The sequence below is a fragment of the Aquarana catesbeiana genome, linkage group LG01, assembly GCF_042186555.1.
Source record: "Aquarana catesbeiana isolate 2022-GZ linkage group LG01, ASM4218655v1, whole genome shotgun sequence".
Classification (NCBI taxonomy): Eukaryota; Metazoa; Chordata; class Amphibia; order Anura; family Ranidae; genus Aquarana; species Aquarana catesbeiana.
Window position 1 is genome coordinate 360,002,762 of NC_133324.1, and position 20,695 is coordinate 360,023,456.

At 41.2% G+C, this 20,695-nt stretch overlaps 1 protein-coding gene across 1 annotated transcript in view; it reads left to right on the forward strand.

Annotated features, from left to right (window-relative positions):
• The window catches only part of LOC141146459 (hippocampus abundant transcript-like protein 1), a 136,238-nt gene that overhangs the window by 107,153 nt on the left and 8,390 nt on the right, over positions 1-20,695 (forward strand). Inside the window, exons 9-11 of the mRNA XM_073632960.1 lie at positions 3,282-3,394; positions 6,685-6,782; positions 11,966-12,126. Of these exons, the coding sequence (XP_073489061.1) occupies positions 3,282-3,394; positions 6,685-6,782; positions 11,966-12,126 (372 nt within the window). The remainder of the gene's footprint in view (positions 1-3,281; positions 3,395-6,684; positions 6,783-11,965; positions 12,127-20,695) is intronic.

The following is a 20,695-nucleotide window of genomic DNA, read 5'->3' on the forward strand; positions in this document are numbered from 1 at the left end:
ATCGCAGGTCACTGACCCGTGGGCACGCTCGTGCAGCGAGAGCACTCTGGTGGCGTGCTGCCGCACAGGTATAGTGATTCGTTTGCGCAGGTGAGCCGGCCTGCTGCAGTATATCTGCGTGAGCTGGTCGGCTAGTGGCTAAGTCATAAATGGGCAGAAACGCTGAATTTACTGTACACTTGTTGATCTGAATGTCTTTTTTAGTTTATGCCAACAGTCAATCTACTAATACTGTGCCTTGGGTTGTTTTATGGAGCGATACGCCTTAAAGCGGTTGTAAAGGCTTAATTTTTTCCTAAAATAATAAATATGGTATATTTACCTGCTCGTGTTTCCGAACCTCCTCTTCTGGGGGTTCCACACTGGTGCTTTCTGTTCCTCCTCTTCTGTGTCTGCCTCCATAGCAATCTGTATGCTATGGAGGCACACGTATGGTATGCTCCAGAGCCCTGCCGTGTGTCCATAGACTGAATGACATGGTACCGCAGTACCATGCAATCTGGTTTCAGTGCATTTTTTAAAAGTAGGGAATGCACTACTTTTGGTGTGATCCAGAGTGATTCCAGCCCATTCAAATTAATGGGCTAAAAATTGCATCGCATAGGAACACAGGGCATGTTCCTGTGCAATTTTGGTGTGAACCGTCACTTAAAAGAAAAGTATTGTTTTTTTGGGCTTAATCTCGATCCTTATAAGCTATTTGTACCTACAGAGCTTTCCTGTACTCTGAGAAGTGCACCCTTTCTGTTAAAATGAGGTTAATTACCGGTGGGAGGGACTATAGTCTTTCTTGAAGCATCATGCAGACAATGGGAGTCTGGATCCACCCCCCTTCCTTCTCCTCTGTGTGATTGAAGTCTGCTGCTCCCTCCTGAGTTCACACTGCATAGCTCCTCTCCTCCTTCCCCTTCTCCCCTCCCTCCTGACAGACGATCCTGAGCACACAGACATGCCTTCTGTAATAGCAGGAGCAGTTCAGTGACTGTAAAAGAGAGATCACTGAAGTGCTCTTTATACATATTCTACATTCCTGATAAAAATATAAAGCATAATACGACACTGAAGATGGGGACTCCTGTTTCCCTCTCCCTGCAGCACTGCAATGTATTGAACACATCTCTCTGTTTATTCACAAACTGATAGACATGTAAAGAAGTGGCTGATGTCGTCCTATCTGAATGGGATGTGTAGAGAGCATCCAGGGATCACTGAACATTATAATGTGCTTTTCTTGTGCCAACCACCCCCTCCTGATAACCTTCTGTGCTCGAAGCCGACACAGGCATTGAGTGTGAGGGAAGGGGAAGAGAGATCTGAGGACGCAGGAGGAAATCAAAGCCCAGGAAGTATCAGAGGAGGTGGTGGAGAGAGAGGACACAGACTGCTGCTGACCGTGCAGGCTAGAACACAGACAGGACAGCCACTGGAGATGAAGACTGTGCACAACTTCTCACTCTGCCTCCGCTTCCTGGTTCAAGTGTGTATAGGTTACTATGGAAACAGAGACACGTGGAAAAGGTGCACGTTCTGGCTTGCTGCTAAGGTGTGTGCCCATTTGCCAAGAGTGGCCACATGTTAAAGAGTAGGAGGGACTGAAAGAGTGGGCGGATTGCTGGAGTTGTATCCGCCCACTCTGAACTTTCAAACAGAAAGGGGACCGTTACTGGTCGTTTCCTGACACTTCGAGTGTCTGTACTGCACAAACTAAAGGACTGGGAAAATAAAGAAAAGGCATAAAAGCATGAGGGTAATATGCATTTCTTAATTTGCCTTTCCCTACTTCTCCTTTAATGTAAAAAAAAAAAAAAAAATTGCCCTCAGGACCACCCTAAAACACTGCTTGCTTCAAGCTGGTAATAACTAGATTGTCCAGTTTTAAAACCTTACTGTGCCTGTGGGCACTGCTATCTTTCTGTCACAGAGTAATCTCTGCAACAGTATGCAGAGAGATCTCGCTATGACACTGCAGGATCCACAACACACACTGCATTTAGTAATTTAGCTGTAAAATGCAGGTGCTTATATGAAGTAAACACTGATATCTGGTCTTTTGGGGTAATAAATCGCAATCCAAAGAATATAACTATATATAATATAGCTTAACATCACTTGACTCCCTCCCCCACCTTCCTCCTAGTTGGATATTTTTTTTTCACCCAATACCGTTTTTAGGGGCAACCTCTTGGACTTCTGGGATTCTTGCTGAGGCGAAAATGACATCCCTCTTGCCAGCAGTTTGTGTAAAATAAACACCGTTAGGATAAAATTATCATAAGATTAATAATTTTTCAAGCGGAGTTCCACCCAAAAGTGGATCTTCCGCTCATTTATCTCCTCTCCCCCTTCGGTGCCACAATTGGCACCTTTCGGGGGCAACAGGGTACCTGTCTTTGACTGGTATCCTATTCCCACTTCTGGGAGTCCGGGCTGCGGTCCGTGACATCACCCCGGGGCTCTCTCCTTCTCTCCCTGTCGCCGGACCAGTAGGAGAGAGGAGCGGGCCTCTCACATGTGCAGTAGGTTTCCTGGCGTGAAGCCGTAAGGCTACACTGCCAGGTACCTTTACCCGCAATGGCGGCGGCAGCACCCAACAGCTGATGGAAACATCAGCTGCGGTGCTGACATCGCTGGACTCCAGGACAGGTAAGTGTCCTATTATTAAAAGCCAGCAGCTGCAGTATGTGTAGCTGCTGGCTTGAAATGTTTTTTTTTTTTTTTTTGGGCGGAACACTGCTTTAAAATAAATAATTCATTGTAGTCAGTAGTTAGGAGAGGTTTATATTGCCTTTTCAGTAACCTAACTGATATGCAGGGTTATCTGAATTCCTTGAAGTCACTTTAATCATTATGTTGCTTAATTCAGTGTTGAGTGATTATATAGTAATATATACTTTTAAAATGGCCTTTCTCAACCTTTGAACCCCAAAGGAGGAACCTTTTAAAAATGTTTAGGTCTCCAGGAACTCCTGCTAAATTAACTTTAAAGTCATTGGAAAGAATGCTCCCCTTACAGTTGGCTAAAAAGATCATTGGTTTCATCTCTCACCAAGTGGCATTAGAACCACAACTATGCAGGCACTGTTGAATGAGAGGTTAGTATCCTATAGCTCAAGTAACTTTAGCTGAGAGTAGTTGTTATAAAAAAAAATGTATACCTGTAAAAATTGATTAATTTGTTCTTTGAAAATCAGGTTTCAAACATCTGCATCACATGTACAGTATATTTCTTTATAACAGTAAACAATATAACATTATCTGTGTTGCATATTTTCTTTTTCTAGACTGTATTTCTCAGTATACTGATGAGATCAATAGGAAACAAAAATACTGTTCTACTTGGCCTGGGCTTTCAAATGTTCCAGCTGGCTTGGTATGGCTTTGGCTCACAGCCATGGTAAGTAATGACAGCTTGTGCCTTTAGAGATATTAAAGTTTACTAATAACTGCCTTGATTTGAGTACACACACACACACACACACACACACACACACACACACACCAACCACTTTTATTAGGTACACCTGTTCAATTGCTTGGTACCACAAATTGCTAATCAGCCAATCACATGGCAGCAACTTAATGCATTTAGGCATCTAGACATGGGGAAGACGACTTGCTGAAGTTCAAACCAAGCATCAGAATGGAAAGGAAAGAAGATTTAGGTGACTTTGAATGTGGCATGGTTGTTAGTGGCAGATGGGCTGATCTGAATATTTCAAAAACCGCTGATCTACTGGTGTTTTCACGCACAACCATGCCTAGGGTTTACTGAGAATGGTCCAAAAAAAAGTTGTGTGGACGAAAATGCCTTGTTTTGAGTAAGAGGTCAGAGGAGAATGGGCAGACTGGTTTGAGAGGATAGAAAGGCGACAGTAACTCAAATAATCACTCGTTACTGGTTAACTAAGGTATGCAGAATACCATCTCTGAACACATTGCACTTTGAAGCATATGGGCTACAGCAGCAGAAGACCACATCAGGTGCCACTCCTGTCAGCTAAAAACAGGAAACTGAGGCTACAATATACACAGGCTCACCAAAATTGAACAATAGAAGACTGGAAAAATCGTGCCTGTTCTGATGAGTCTCGATTTCAACTGCGACTTTCAGATGGTAGGGTCAGAATTTGGTGTAAACATAAAAGCATGGATCTATCCTGCTTGCGTCAACGGTTCAGGTTGGTGGTGGTGTAATGGTGTGGGGGATATTTTTTTGCACACTTTGGGCCCCTTAGTACCAATTGAGCAATTTTTAAACGCCACGGCCTACCTGAGTATTGTGTATACTTCCAGCCATCACAAAGCTTATATTGTCTCAAACTGGTTTCTTGAACATGACAATGAGTTCACTGTACTCCAATGGCCTCCACAGTCACCAGATCTCAATGCAATAGAGCTCCTTTGGGATGTGGTGTAAAGGGAGATTCACATCATGGATGTGCAGCTGACATATCTGCAGCAACTGCGTGATGTTATCATGTCAATATAGACCAAACTCTCTGAAGAATGCTTCCAACACCTTGTTGAATCTATGCCATGATGAATTAGGGCAGTTCTGAAGGCAAACGGGGGTCCGACCCGGTACTAGCAAGATGTACCTAATAAAGTGGCCAGTGTGTGTATATGAAGTTATGTTCAGTATTTTACAAGTATATACACAAAAACAATTGTGATAATGTTTACATGTGTACAGTACAAATGCACTTTATTGGCGCATCCTAGCAACAAGGGAGGTCAAGGTGGCTCCCTTGAGAAGCCATGTGCATCCTAGCAATGGAGGGACACTAGATGTCTTTATTGAGAAAGCCCCTTGCCACCCAGGAACAGAGTAGTGCTAGGCGACCTTCTTGAGAAGCCCTTGCGTCCTAGCAATCAAAGGACACTAGGCAGCTTTTTTGAAAAGCTGCCCACATACTAGCAATGAAAGGACACTAGGTGGCTTTGATGTGAAACCACGTGTGCCCGAGCAACATAAGGACGCTAGGTGATTTTATTGAGAAGTCTCTTGTGTCATTGCAAAGAAAGGATCTGAGCACCTCTGTATGTAGTTTTCCAAAGGCCCATACACAAAACTGCGTAAAGATCAATAAAATTCTGCCGCATACATAGCTATAAAAAAAAAAAGAAATAGAAAAATCTGCATCCATGGTCAGTAATTTACGAATATACACATGTAAACGTTTGTGAGAACGTTTAGGGCCCATTCACATAAGCGCTTTATCTCCAGGTCTCTGCACCCTTCCTTCCATGCCTGTCAAACTCAGCTGTGCGGATAAGTCTGTACAGCTGATGCGTGTCTGTTCACTTATATAGGCTGCCTGAGCTCAGCGCTAGGACAGAAAAGTAAACAAATGGCAATTTATGCTTTCTGGAGCCATGTGACACAGTGCAAATGTACTCTTGGAGCCATCTGTATCCTGGGAACAAAAGAAAGCTAGGCGACCTGTGCCCTAGCAATGGGAGGATGTAGGTAGTGTCTTTTAGAGGCTACCTGCATCCCAGCAAAAGCATGGTAGGTATCTTCCTTTGTCCTAGCAGCTGAAAAGCATTAGAAAGCAAATAGAAACACTGTGTTGCTAATCAAGAGGAGGAAACTAGGTGACTTAACTGAGAAGCTGCCTGCGTTCTAGCAACCTGAAGGGCACTAGACAGGTTCATTGAGAAGCCTCTTTTATCCCAGCAGAATGCTTAGGCAGCTTAATCGGAAAGCTGTCTGCATGCTATCAACTGAAGGATGGCTGGTGGATTCATTAGGAAGCCGTTTGCCTCGTAGCAAAAGGGCCAACCTCACTGTAATGCTGTGCGCATGTAAATGTTGCTTAAACGTACATGCATACAGAGCACGTTTTACGCAGAATGTTACTACCAGCTGTTTCTAGCAAGATCTAGCATACTAGTTGCTGTATTTTCTTATGGCTGTGTGCATGAGCCCCATTTATAACAGGTGGTAATTTATTCATAAATGGGTTTTTATTTGATAACGTAACCCTGTAAGCAGCTCATCCAGAAGCTTGTGTGACAAGGATACATTTGCAACAAATGTATCCTTGTATTTTCAACAGTTGTTTGGGCTGCATTCACACCTGAGCGTTTCAAAGTCGGCCGTTTTACCGCAATTTTGTACAGGTCACCAATGTAAAAGGCAGAAAAACGCCCGTAATCTGCCCCAAAGAGGGTGTTTTTCAGGCCTTTTGCTTCAGGTGACAAAACGCTCAGATGTGAACAGGTGTCTTCGAAATGAATGGGTTTTTGCTTGTTGGGCGTTTTTCAGGTGATTTTTACGTTTTTTTTTTTTTTTTATGAGCTGAAAATGCTCAGCTGTGAATGCAGCCTTAGAGGTGTGTTTTTCAGATAGCTCGGCAATACTTCTGATCAAAAATAAGCTGATACGTTTTTAAAAAGTAATTGCATGGTGCTTCTATTCGTTCTCTGGTTCCCCTGTAATTTGGTTTACAGTTGAACTTCATTGCCTTGTACCTAATTTCAAGCACTGATATTTCTGTATTTTTGTATAGCTACCTCGTCTAATGCAAGGACCTAATATTGGAGCAAATCTCCATTGAAAGGAATTTGTTATTGTATTATGAACATTATAAATGTAATAACTGATTAATGTTTAGAGCTGGTATACTCGTCAATATAAGGTCATCTATTCATTTGCTGGATTTGTTTGCTTATTTTTAGGATGATGTGGGCAGCTGGCGCTGTAGCTGCAATGTCTAGTATCACATTCCCTGCAATAAGTGCTCTAATCTCCCGCAACGCTGAATCGGACCAGCAAGGTAGGTTTCATGGTCAGGCCACAGTGTCTGTTACATAAATTGTGAGGATAATGAAGTTGTCTGCATTTTTAGTTAAGACTGTGTCATATTTGCTGAAGAAGAGTTCATTTTCCTAGCACATACATATAAATAGTATACTGACGATTAATATTCATGATCTGAGTCCCCAAATTTTCTTCTTACTGATATAGATATAATGTGGCATTACAATTTTTTTTGTGTCACTGTAACACAATTATATTCTTCAGACATCATATAAATACAATAATAACTATGATAATTAGCAGCAACTATTAATCAACAACTCCTTTTGAACTCCATTTTGTAAAAGCTGAATCATTTTGCAAAAGCTGAATCAGAACTAAAGTAACAGCTAAATGCAAATATATGAACTATGTTAGCTGCCATAAGATTTGTAGTTGTGTTCCTTTAGTTTTTCAGGCATCCTTACCAGACCATACAGTGAGTTTGCTGACATTACTTTTCTTTGCTGGAGTTAAGCCAATTTACTTGGGAACTGGACTACCCTCAGCATGCTGAATGAGTAAATTAAAGTATATGAACAATGATGGGATCATTGCTCTGCTTACTCCCTTTTATTTTCCTGTCAGCAAGATCCCAGTGTAAGATTGACAGCATTATACTAAGCTGTAGAGTTGTAGCCCAGGGCTACGCTTCCCTCTCCCAGTCTGAGGCCTGCTGTTCAGGAGACTACAGAAAGCTAATATATAAACAGATTTCAGTGTTTAACTAGATGTAATAAATAACTTTTTAAAGAATGTATAACTGGTGGTGTTTTTACCTGGATTTATCAGTTACTAAAGAATTGGTGTTGTGCTGCTTCTCTCTGTTTGTATTTCTCTTTGTGGTCACATTTATTATGCCTTTGTAGATTGAACATATGCATCAACTTTAAAGTGTTACTAAACCCAGAACCTGCATTCACTATATCTGGTCTCCCACAGTACACAACATGGGAATGCTATTATTTTAGTAAATATAATCTGCTAAATACCTTTTTCTCATTAGCAGTATATAGGAGTCTTGTGACTTCTATCACTGTCTGTTTAAGCTTGTAGGTGGAGTTTTCATTCTCCCTTGATTCCCTGTCTGGAGGGTGCAAATTTGGCCCTGTGCTGATCACATGCACACTCCCAAGAAAAAAAAAAAACGCTCTAGCAATACACACCAAACTGAGCATGTGCAGCCAGACTGCTAATGCTCTGTTCTATCAGGAGATGGATTGCAGTTGAAGAGGATCAGAGAAGACAGGATCACTTAGCCTTTATACACAGTGCAGAGGATTAACCCCTTAGGTTCCACAGTGAGTATAACAAGCATGCTTTACTGCATATACAAACTGATTTTACTGTTGTGGGTTTAGTAACACTTTAAAGCCTTTAGGTTCACATTACTCATATTCCATGAACTAGCATAACGTTTTTTTTCTCATCCAATGGGGTACACAGGAAGTCTTTTACCTTCAGTTTGTACTGCCGCCTATAGAAGGGTTGGACCCAGGCAAACAAAACAAATTTAGACCATTCCAGGATAACCCCTCCTTCTACCAGCATGCTTGCCTATGCAATTGCAGTTATCCAGGGGCAACTGTCCTTGGCTTGGCTTTTGGAAAGTCACGTCCAGACCCTTCTAGACTTGATGTTGTGGGGATATCCTGGAAGTGACCTTCGGACACTGGGTTCTGTGTAGGGTGATTTTTAGAGTCTGTTCCAGTAAAAATTAGCAGCAGAGCACCTTACGTGATCAGAGCAGCAGTTATTGCTTCAGCATTTGCCCTGTCGCTGAAGACTTACTTTGTGAGTAAGTCAGTCAGGCTGAACACCAGGCGCTACCTCAATTACATAGGTCATTGGGCACCTTCAAAATTTCCAGTTGCCTACAGGGACTTTTATCACCTCTGATCGTTCAACCCTCACCTGCTACCAGCTGTCTGGGTTTCTGGAGTACCTGAAGCCTTGCTTATTATCCTGAGCCCTACATTGCCTTACCCCTATGCGATCGCAACTTGCCTATTTTTTAAAAACAGGGAGTAAGGCCTGCTCGGTACCCCCAGCTCTACTAACTGCTCTGATCAGGCCGGTTACAGTCATGCAAGACTTTATAGCCCAAACAACCTAATTATTTGCACACTCTGACCACAGAGCCTACAAGCATGCTCACATGCCTTCTCCCACAGATTTTGTACGTTTGCAGTCTTGGTGACTTCTGGGCCATTAGTCGTTAAAGGCTAAGTTCACCTTAAAAAAATAAAAATAATGCACATCTTTTTGCAGGTAAAAAATGTTCAGTTATTATTTTTGTTATTAGGAGCCTGTAAAGCATGACGTCACCGGCTGCTACAAATGTGAACATCTCCTTAACCGTGCACATCAATCCAGAGAAATTTCAGGCTCTTTTTAGAACAAGTCATTCTAATCCTTGGACAGACTGATTTGTTTGGCACCCATGACCAGGCTGTTCTGCCTTGGTGGCTCAGAAATCCAGCTTTGGCATTGGGTACTTCATTCCCATCTGGAGAAGAGTCTTGGGTACTCGGATGGTGCAGGGGACATGGTGATCTTTTCTCCTGATTGACATCCTCAAATTTTGGGCAATTTGGCTATCTCTGCAGTACGGGACCATCCTGTTGGAATGCCACATCAATTATCAGGAAGAAACCAGAAGTTTTGCCACAACAAGGGAAGTAGATTGGATCCTATCCTTGGCCTGTTCTTGTTTGGTCTGCTGTATACATTCCGAGCATACACATTTGTAAGGCAGACTTCCTCAGCCGACATTATTCGGACGCATGGAAGTGGTCCCTACATCCAGTTGTGTTCAGGACCTGTGTTGCAGGTGGTGGGATGCTGGATGTGGACCTTTAGGTTTCCAGCTTCAACAACAAACTGGACAGATTTGCCTTTAAGTATAGGGATCCTCTAACAGAAACAGTGCTAGTTGTGTGGGACCAATACACCCTGCCTTTAAAAAGTCTTCCTCATCTGTTTTGCAGGATTGAGGTGGAAGATATGCCAGTGATCTGCATTGCTCTGGACTAGTCCAGGTAGTTGGGGTTTGCCTTCATGATAAGACTCCTTTTGGACACCCTTTGGACTATACCAGATTTTCAGGTTATTTTGTGTCAAGGACTGATTTACCATCCTGCTACAGGGTTGCTGACTTTAACAACGTGGATGTTTAAGCCCTTGTGTTGAGACACTGGGCATCTCTGAATCCATGATTTCTACATTGCTAAAAGGTAGGAAGGCTACTTCACACGCAAGGTTTTTCATCAGACATAGACATACCTCCATTGGTGTGAGTGTCAGGGCTTCCACCCTACGAGTTGTGTGGGACAAATGTTGTTCCTGCAGCTAAATCTAGACCAGTGATTGTCTCTTGGCAATATCGAGGGCCAGGATTTTGGCCTTTTCATTTTCAGAGACAATTGGCCCCTCTCACTCCTTAAAGTGGATGTAAACCCGAAATGTTTTTTTTATTTTTTTATATCATACTGTAGAGTATAAGATTTGCTATCATTTGAGCCCAGTCTTGCCACACAGAGTTAATCCATCTCTGAGCAATCCTCTTTTATTGTTCAGTGAGACAATTCTTGACAAACTGAGGAAAACTTTGTCAAATCCTCCCCCTTGCTGTGAGTGACAGGTGATTTACATCTCGTGCATTAGCCTAAGAGACATGTAGTATTTTTTAATTCCCTCCCCCACTACTTTCTTCAGCAGCTCTGCAAGGATTGGCTGTTCCACACCTCACCATAATTTGGCATGCTGAAGTCATGTGGTTACTTTCTTGTCTTTTCACTGGATGTTAGAGATCATAGCAGAAGTTCAGCAGAAGTTCAATGTTAGAAATACACAGAGAAAATGCATATTGACAAGGGGAGTGTAGAGGTGGGCGGGGAGTCTACTGACATCACGACTCCACCCACCGAGCTCCAGACAACAGACCCACCCACAGAATCTGCAGTTTTTCAGGTCTAAAAACAGACAGAGGGGAGACATTTGACAGGTAAAGATACATGCAGGAGGCCCTATGGCAGTAGTTTCGAAAGGATGACTTTGGGTTTACATCCACTTTAAATAAGATCTGTGTAGAGGGAATTTTGTATGTAGCTTCCCCTGTCTATTCACCTGTGATTCCACTGATTCTAAATATGATTCTAACTGTGCTTCAGAAACCGCCATTTGAAACACGTTAGAACTATTCTTTACTTTAACCCACAAGGTGGTGTTCCTTGTAGCCATCACCTCTTTGAGATTAGTGTCTGAGCTGGCAGATTTATCCTGCAAATAATCTTTTCTGGTATTGCAGAAGGATGGGTTGATGGGGAGGTCCAGGATTTTCTTATTGCCTAAGGTAGTTTCTGCTTTTCACCTTAACCAGGAAATGGTTTTTCTGTCTCTGTCTGGCTTCAGTTCACCAAAAGAAAATTTCTATGCATTGCCAGGATGTGGTTTGGTTTGTGAGAGTCTATCTCTCAACCACAGAATCCATTTTGTAATCTATGATGGACCCCGTAGAGGCACTCAGTGCTAAATTCCTTCATCTCTGTGGCTCAGTCTGACCATTTTCCAAACTTATGGACTCAAGCATCGGGCCACATCCTTTCCTGCCAAGGAGCACTCATCTAGATCTGTGAGTTCCTTGACTTTTGGGGAGTGTAAAGCCTCACTGTACAAATCAAGCAAAGTATATATGTACCATCGTCCAAATTAATTGAGGAGAAAATTTTACTTGCCATTTCTGCTTTGGTGAGTCGGGGGTGGGGTCCGTACTCCCAAAATGTTCTCCTTCCTTGACTTTTGGGCAAAAAGCAAATGTTTTACTGATTTGCAAGGTTGCCACCTGGTCTTCTGTTCACACATTCTCTAAGTTGTACCAGGTGGATGTTGCAGGCTTCAGCTGATGTCTAGTTTTGGCAGAAGATCCTTCGCGTGGCTTTGATCTGCAAGCATATTTCTCTGTTTATGACCATATTTGTCTGTACTGCTTTGCTACAAAATATAGGCATTCTGTAAATGGAGATGGTTATTCTGGATAGTTCTCCTGCAAGAGGCAGTATAACTCCAAAAATTAAAGACTTTCTGTGTCACTCAATGAACTTCCAAGAAAGTAATTTTATTGGAAGTACAAAAAATCAATTTTTTTTTCTGCCACTGCAGGTGCTGCACAAGGTATGGTGACTGGCATTCGAGGTTTATGCAATGGCCTGGGACCAGCACTGTATGGCTTTGTTTTCTTTCTCTTCCACGTTGAGCTTGGAGGATTAGTGCCAGTACCTAGCTCTGAAGACAAGACCACCAGTAATGATCCCAGTGAGGAAGTAAGTAAATACATGTCTCCACATTAAATTATTCTTTGAGGTATTACAAACCAGCTTGTTATGGTGCCGATACATGCAGTGTGTTTGTGGACCTAAAAGGCCGCTGTACTCTGTCTTGACCACACATGGTTAGGCCACATTAGAGTTGCCTATGCTTAAGCACAGCTTGATAAATGTTCTAAAGAGATGGTGAATGTTTTTAGGTCATTTTTATCTGTGTATAGTGTACAGTTATATCACTCTGTTTTGATCTGTGTAGGTAAGGGATGCTGTGTAAAATCTATGTTAAAACCAGAATGCGATGATTTGCAAATCTCAAACCCATATTTTATTCACAATAGAAAATGTAAAACACATCAGATGCTTAAATAATTACAGCTCGTTTGTGTGGCTCACAGGAGCGTGCAGTTCATTCTGCACTCCTGTGACATGCTTTCAGCAGGCAGTGGGCTGCAGCCCTCTGTTGTCTGATGTCACCGAGCTGGTTCAGGCCTGGTATGGTTGAGATTCACCCAGGAGCTGCTGAGAACCTGCTCCCGCACCCTCCACAGCCCAGTGATCAATTCACTAGAGTTTGAGTGGTGAATGGTGTATGTATGTGGTATGCATAGCCGTGGCTCCCCTTGTTTTTAACGACAACGTTGTCATTTTTAATTTTTAGGGTCTGTGTTTGTTTACTTACCATGGCCCGCTTGCTATATTTTTTTGTAGTTTAGTATTTATTTGTGTGGTGTTTATTATTGTGTCTAATAAAATTTGGCTTGTTTTTCTCAGACAGTGCCTTGGGGTTTTTTTGCCCTCTTGAGAGATATTTATTCTCTTTTTTTTCTTGTATGCATTTAGGGCATCCCCATATGGTATCCCGCCCTCTATGTGGTTGATTGTCTGATATATGCCAATATTCACAGCTAATAATAATTTTGGTGGTTGATCCAGGCCAACTCCATTTTTTTGCCAGTGATCAAGGCGGGTAAGTGGCTGTGGTAGGAGGCAGAACACTGATGACTGATAGTCACCAGCTCACCGAGCACTGAGAACCGAGCGATCAGTGGTGTTTGACTGAGCTTGGTTCTCAGTCTTGGAGCCAGTGAGGGACAGATGTAGCATCAGACCACTGCTGCATCCACCTCGGTAAGTAATTGGTTTCTTAAAAAAATGTAAAAAAAAAAAGTTCCCAAACTTCTCTTTTAAACCGAGAAATTAACCATTTTAAGAGGAAGTAAACTCCCCTATTTTGTTTTTATCTATAGGTAAGCCTATCATAAGGCTTGGCTATAGGTACTGTAAATATCTCCTAAACTTGCACCGTTTAGGAGATGTTTACTGTAAACACCGGCTAGTAAGTCATCGGCACAATGCGCTCGAAGGAAACCTCCGTCTGTGCCGTTTCTTCAGACCCTGTGCCTGGCGGCTCCTGTGCGGGAGTGACGTCATCGCAGCTCCAGCCAATCACTGCACCGGACCCCGCGAACCTGGAAGAAGCATCGTGAAAGATGCCAGCGGTGTGCAGGTGCTGTTGCAGGGCTTCGTTCTAAGGTAAGTATTTCATAATGAGCTAGTATGCGATGCATACTAGCTCATTATGCCTTTTTTGTCTGGCGTGGTGTTTTGTTTTTTTTTGTTTTTTTTACTTTGGGGTTTACAACCTCTCTAAGAGCTCACAAAGTAAGTGGTACTAACAAGGAAGAGCTGAAAGAACATTTTGCAACTAATTAGGTTAGTTGGCAACAGGTCAGTAACCTGGTTCTAAAAAGGGCATCTTAGAGGGTCAGTGTCTCAGAAGTAAAGACTGGCAGAGGTTCACCAAGCTTTGAAAAGCTGCATCTTAAAATTGTCAAACCATTTCAGAATAATTTTCTTCCACATAAAATTGCAATGACTTTAAATATATCTTCATGTAGAGTACATAATATCAAAAGATTAAGAGAATCTAGAGAAATCTCTGTGCGCATGGAACAAGGCCAAAATGCAATATTGAATGCCCATAGTCTTCGGGCCTTCAGACAGCACTGCATTAAAAACAGGCATGATTCTGTAATGGACATCACTGCATGGGCTAAGGAATACTTCCACCAATCAGTCTGTGAACACAGTTCACCATGCCATCCAAAAAAAGTTAAAGCTCCATCATGCAAAGAAAAAGCCATATTTGAACATATTCCAGAAACTCTGTTCTATTCTTTGGGCTAAAGCTCTTTAAATTGCTCTGTTGCAAAAACTGTACTGTGCTCAGATAAATTGAAGTTTGACATTTCTTTTTTTGGCAACCATGGGTGCCACGTTCTCCAGACTAAAGAGAGGGGTTATCAGCGCTCCATTCAAAAGCCTGCATCTCTGATGGTATGTGGGCGCATTACTGCGTATGGAATGGGCAGCTTGCACACCTGGAAAGGCACTATAAATGCTCAGATATGTCCAGTTTTGGAGCAGCATATGCTTCCATCCAGATGATGTCTTTTTCAGGGAAGACCTTGCATATTTCAGCAGGATGATGCTAAACTACATACTTCATCTATGACAACAGCATGGCTTCATAGAAGAATCTGGGTGCTTAAAGGGGTTTTAAACCCTTGTGTTTTTTCACCTTAATGCATCCTTTGCATTAAGGTGAAAAAACTTATGGCAGTGACCAGCCCCAAAAGGAAGATAGATGAATTTCAGGAGAAAAAAGTTGTGATATCAATCTTCCCAAAACAAGTTAACGTTTGTTCAGGTAAACACATGTGTAAGGTAGCTTGCTCACCAAAAAGCTGTGACTGCTGTTAAGTCTCGCCCAGCACAGGGAATTAACAGTCTTCCCAAAACTTATAGGTATCCGGACCTGCCGAAGTTCTAATGTTACTCAAAGATAAAAGATAAAAACTCCCATTGTGCAGTATATCAATTCAGATAATTTATTAAAAGAAGAATTTGCACTTACAGGAGTGAAGTATCATAGCAGGCAGTTGTGTCACATAAAAGCCACGGCGTATCTATTAGCTTCTCCCTATTTCCTAGAGTGTTCGTCTTCGCCACCATTGCGGAAGGATAGGGTAATGACGTCACCGTCGGAGGCTCCACCCTACGCGTTTTGTCACGAGCGGATGTCTTCTGGGGATCGGCCGAATGGATGTGTCATCATTATGGATGGTTTATATAAGCCTGCAGCGCCATTTTGACTACTGGCAGCCGGGACTAAATGGTAGACAAAGTATAGCAGCTCCTCCATTTTAAGTATTGGCTGCTAATGGAAATAGGGGGATATAGAGACTAAATAGCTTCGCCATCTAGCGGCAAAAAAGAACATGTATAACTCAAAATGGATGGCGAACAGAAAGAGGGGAAGCATTGGAATATTAAGTGACGCCGTCGGCTTGATGTAAACATGACAACAGTGATGTAAACTGCTGAACGATGTTAGTAAACTCCTGATATAACAATATTTAATAAGATAATGCATAAAAAATACTTAAAATAGATATAATTAAATCTATATAAAAAAGAAATAATAATAATAATAGGACACAGATTTAAAAATAGTTCAGGACAATATTAAAAGGGACGGAGTCAAGAATTGTTAATAAAGCAATTTATATCCCAATCAACATTGAGGCCAAAAGGTACAAAACTTTTCATATTAAAAATCCATCTGGTCTCAAGTCTTGAAATGGATCTGACCATATTCGTTCCCCTCCAATGTGGGCTGATGGTATTGAGGGCCATAAACAATGTTCCTTTTAATTGTCGGTCATGATATTTATCATAGTGCCTAGACAAATTATGTTTTTTAAAACCTCGTTTAATGTTACCCACATGTTCAGCTAATCGTACATGTAGTTCTCTTTTAGTACTACCTATGTACTGTTTTGAGCATTGAATTATATAAACTACAAATTGTGTAGAACAAGTTATGAATGACTCGATATCATACGCTTTGTTAGTCACAGTAGATTGGAAGGCCTCACATTTACGCCCTCTAAAGGTGTTAATCTGGCAAATACTACATTTACGACATGGAAAAAATCCCTTTATTGATTAAAAAAAAGACAGCGGCGTCTTTGGAGGGTCTATAACATTAGGGACGATATTGTGTCTCAAAGATGGAGCGCCCCTATATATTAAGACTGGCTGTTCTGGAATGACAGGGCCATGAACCCTATCATTTCGTAATATGCCCCAAAGTTTTTTGAGAATTTTCTTTTTTCAAAAAAAAATAAAGCAATAGATATTAGTGGTGTATTTAACTGAGCCAGGCACTCCTATCTGAAGGAGAGCAAAGAATTTTAAGTCAAGCTTTAAAGTCCCCCCCCCCCCCCCACACACATACATTGAATAAGTTTGAAACCTTTATCGATGTGCAAAAATTTATCCGGAAAATGAATGTTAAAAGACACTTGATTTTGAACCCCATTGGGAGCCGTAGCCAAATTGTTCATAGGGCACCCATTCAATCTGTTACCAATCATATGGCTAGTTCTACCTCTCAGAACGGGATAATAGGAGATGCCAATGTCCCAATTCGACATACTAATCTCAGTAATGCTTCACTCTTTAACCCACCGGGCTTTATTGCCCCTTCAGTTCAGGTATTTAAAGAACTTGTAACTTAAAGGTCTGGTAGCATTAAAGATATTCAAAGTGAGAGGTACTAGTGAATTTCAAATGAGTCTTAAACAGATTTGTGAACGTAATGACATAGTAATCTGCCCCGCTGACAAGGGGGGTTGTATTGTCATTTTGGACAAATCACAATATGTAGAGGAGATGAATAGATTATTATCTGACCGCTCTACAGATACCCCCCATGCCTCTAATCCGACAGTTGGATTTAGAAAACAACTCTGTAACCTGATGGATTATGGTTTTGAACAAGGATATCTTAATAAAAAAGAGAGAGCCCATCTAATCCCCATCATCCCAAGGGTACCGGTTATTTACTATTTGCCTAAAATTCATAAAAATACTACTAAACCTCCTGGCCGCCCCATTATAAGCGGTATAGACTTTGTAACTGCGAGGATTGGCAAATATGTGGACAGTTTTCTTCAACCATTGGTGGCTACTACTCCTGCTTATTTGTGGGATACTACGCAAGTTTTAAATATATTGGAGAGAAGGTTGCATTCTAGCAACGCCGATTATAGCCTCCTCGTATACCAATATATCCCATCAACATGGCTTTGAAGCGGTAGAGTTTTATCTACAAGATTTATCTTTATCTTCTTTGCAGAGAGATTTTGTTATGGAACTCCTGCATTTTGCAACAAGCCACAATTACTTCTGGTTTGGTGGAGAATATTTTCTGCAAACCTGTGGTGTAGCAATGGGGGCTAAGTTTGCTCCAAGTCTAGCAAACTTATTCATGGCCCCGTGGGAACAGGAATGTATAGATAACCCCCCGAGAGAGCTACGGCAATGGAAAAGATATATTGATGATGTGTTTATTGTATGGAAGAGGGATCTGCCCTCCCTTGAAGCATTCTTTCTGAAATTAAACCAGAACGATAGGGACATCTCTTTGCAATATGAGGCAAGCCAGACACAAATCCATTTTCTGGATTTTAATATTATGGTTAAAGATGGTCGTCTCATTACTAGTACTTACTTTAACCACTTCCCTACCCGCCTATAGTCAAATGACGTCCACAGATGGGATCTCCCATCCTGGGTGGACGTCATATGAAGACCTCGGGTTCCCGGCCGCCTAGGGGGCGCGCGCCGCGTTGCTCGGGACCCGGTGTGTGTGCCCGGCGGCCGCGATGTCCGCCGGGCACCCGCGATTGCCCGTTAACCGAGCCGGACCGTGGATCTGTGTGTGTAAACACACAGATCCACATCCTGTCAGTTCAGAGGAGAGCGATCTGTGTTCCCAGAACAGCGGAACACTGATCGGTCCCCTCCCCCTACAGTTAGAAGCATTCCCTAGGAAACACATTTAACCCCTCCCCGCCCCCTAGTGGTTAACCCCTTCACTGCCTGTCACATTTACACAGTAATCAATGCAATTTTATAGCATTGATCGCTGTATAAATGTGAATGGTCCCAAAAATGTGTCAAAAGTGTCCGATGTGTCCGCCATAATGTCGCAGTCACGAAAAAAAAATCGCTGATTACTAGTAAAAAAAAATAAATAAAAAAAAAATGCCATAAATCTATCCCATATTTTATAGACGCTATAACTTTTGCGCAAACCAATCAATATACGCTTATTGAGATATTTTTTTTTTTTTACCAAAAATATGTAGAAGAATACGTATCGGCCTAAACTGAGGGAAAAAAATGTTTTTTTTAAAAAAAATTGGGATATTTATTATAGCAAAAAGTAAAAAATATTGTGTTTTTTTTTTTCAAAATTGTTGCTCTTCTTTTGTTTATAGCACAAAAAATAAAAACCGCAGAGGTGATCAAATACCACCAAAAGAAAGCTCTATTTGTGGGGAAAAAAGGACGTCAATTTTTGTTGGGTACAACGTCGCACGACCGCGCAATTGTTGTTTAAAGTGCGACAGCGCTGAAAACTAAAAATTAGTCTGGGAAGGAAGTGGGTGTAAATGCCCGCTATTGAACCGGTTAAAGAGACTGACCGCAATGCTTTTATTTCTTTAACCAGCTGTCATCATAAATCATAACTAGCTGGTGTCCCCAAAGGACAGTTTCAGCATATCAGGCGGAACTGTACTGAAATCTGACTTTTACCAACAAGCAGTAGTGCTGAAACAGAGATTCTTAAGTAAAGGATCCCAAGAATGCGAATTTGATGAAACTATTGCTAATGTCGCAGCTATGGATAGGAGCAATATGCTCAGTAGGAATAGAGAAAACCATACAACATCTGACAAATTTGGGTGGTTGATGATTACCCGTTACGCTAACCAGCATTTCTCCATAAAGAAGATTCTCAAAAAGCATTGGGGCATATTACGAAATGATAGGGTTCTTGGCCCTGTCTTTCCAGAACAGCCAATCTTAATGTATAGGGGCGCTCCATCTTTGAGACACAATATCGCCCCTAATGTTATAGAACCTCCAAAGACGCTTTCTTTTTTTCAATCAATTAAGGGATTTTTTTTCTTGTCGTAAATGTAGTATTTGCCAAATTAACACCTTTAGAGGGCGTAAATGTGAGGCCTTCCAATCTACCGTGACTAACAAAGTGTATGATATTGAGTCATTCATAACTTGTTCTACACAATTTGTAGTTTATATGATTCAATGCCCATGTTCAAAACAGTACATAGGTCATACTAAAAGAGAACTACATGTACGATTAGCTGAACATGTGGGTAACATTAAACGAGGTTTTAAAAAACATAATTTGTCTAGGCACTATGGTAAAATTCATGAACGACAATTAAAAGGAACATTGTTTATGGCCCTTGATACCATCCACCCACATTGGAGGGGAATGAATATGGTCCGATCCATTTCAAGACTTGAGACTAGATGGATTTTTAATATGAAAAGTTTTGTACCTTTTTGGCCTCAATGTTGATTGGGATATAAATTGCTTTATTAACAATTCTTGAATCTGTCCCTTTTAATATTGTCCTGAACTATTTTGAAATCTGTGTCCTTTTATTATTATTTATTTTTTATATATATTTAATTATATCTATTTTAAGTATTTTGTATGTATTATCTTATTAAATATTGTTATATCAGGAGCTTACTAACATCATTCAGCAGTTTACATCATCGTTGTCATGTTTGTATTAAGCCGACGGCGTCACTATTAATATTCCAATGCTTCCCCTCTTTCTTCCCTTTACGTTCGCCATCCATTTTGAGTTATACATGTTGTTCTTTTTTGCCACTAGATGGCGATGCTATTTAGTCTCTATATCCCCCTATTTCCATTAGTAGCCAATACTTAAAATTCCGAAGCTGCTATACTTTGGCTGCCAGTAGTCAAAATGGCGCTGCAGGCTTATATAAACCATCCGTAATGATGACACATCCATTCGGCCAATTCCCAGAAGACGTCCGCTCGTGACAAAGCGCGTAGGGTGGAGCCTCCGACGATGACGTCATTACGCTATCCTTCCGCCACCGTGGAGAAGACGAACGCTCTAGGAAATGGGGAGAGCCTGATAGAAACTCTGCGGCTTTTATGTGACACAACCGCCTGCTATGATACTTTGATACTATGATACAGCAGTCACGGCTTTTTGGTAAGCAAGCTACCTTACACTTGGGTTTTGACCTGAACACAGGTTGACTTGTTTTGGAAAGATTGGTGTCACAACTATTTTCTCCTACAATTCATCTTTCTTCCTTTGGAGGCTAATTTTACACAGACTTTTCTCATTGATCACTATGGGACGTTGCTTTCGTTTTCCTTTTTTATTTTTTATTTTTTTTATTTTTATTTTTTAGTAATCAAGTTATTTTTGGCTTCACCTATCATTAATCAACTGCCTATTGTATTTATCACTTTTTTTATTGATTATTCAAATATTTTTATTATCACTATATCACAATTATTTTTATATCATTATTAGCGCTGCACTCACTTTATTTATTCTATTGGAATTTTTTGGTATTGAACTCTAGGTGCTGGCTGCTTTACATTTTATTACTCACTTTAGTT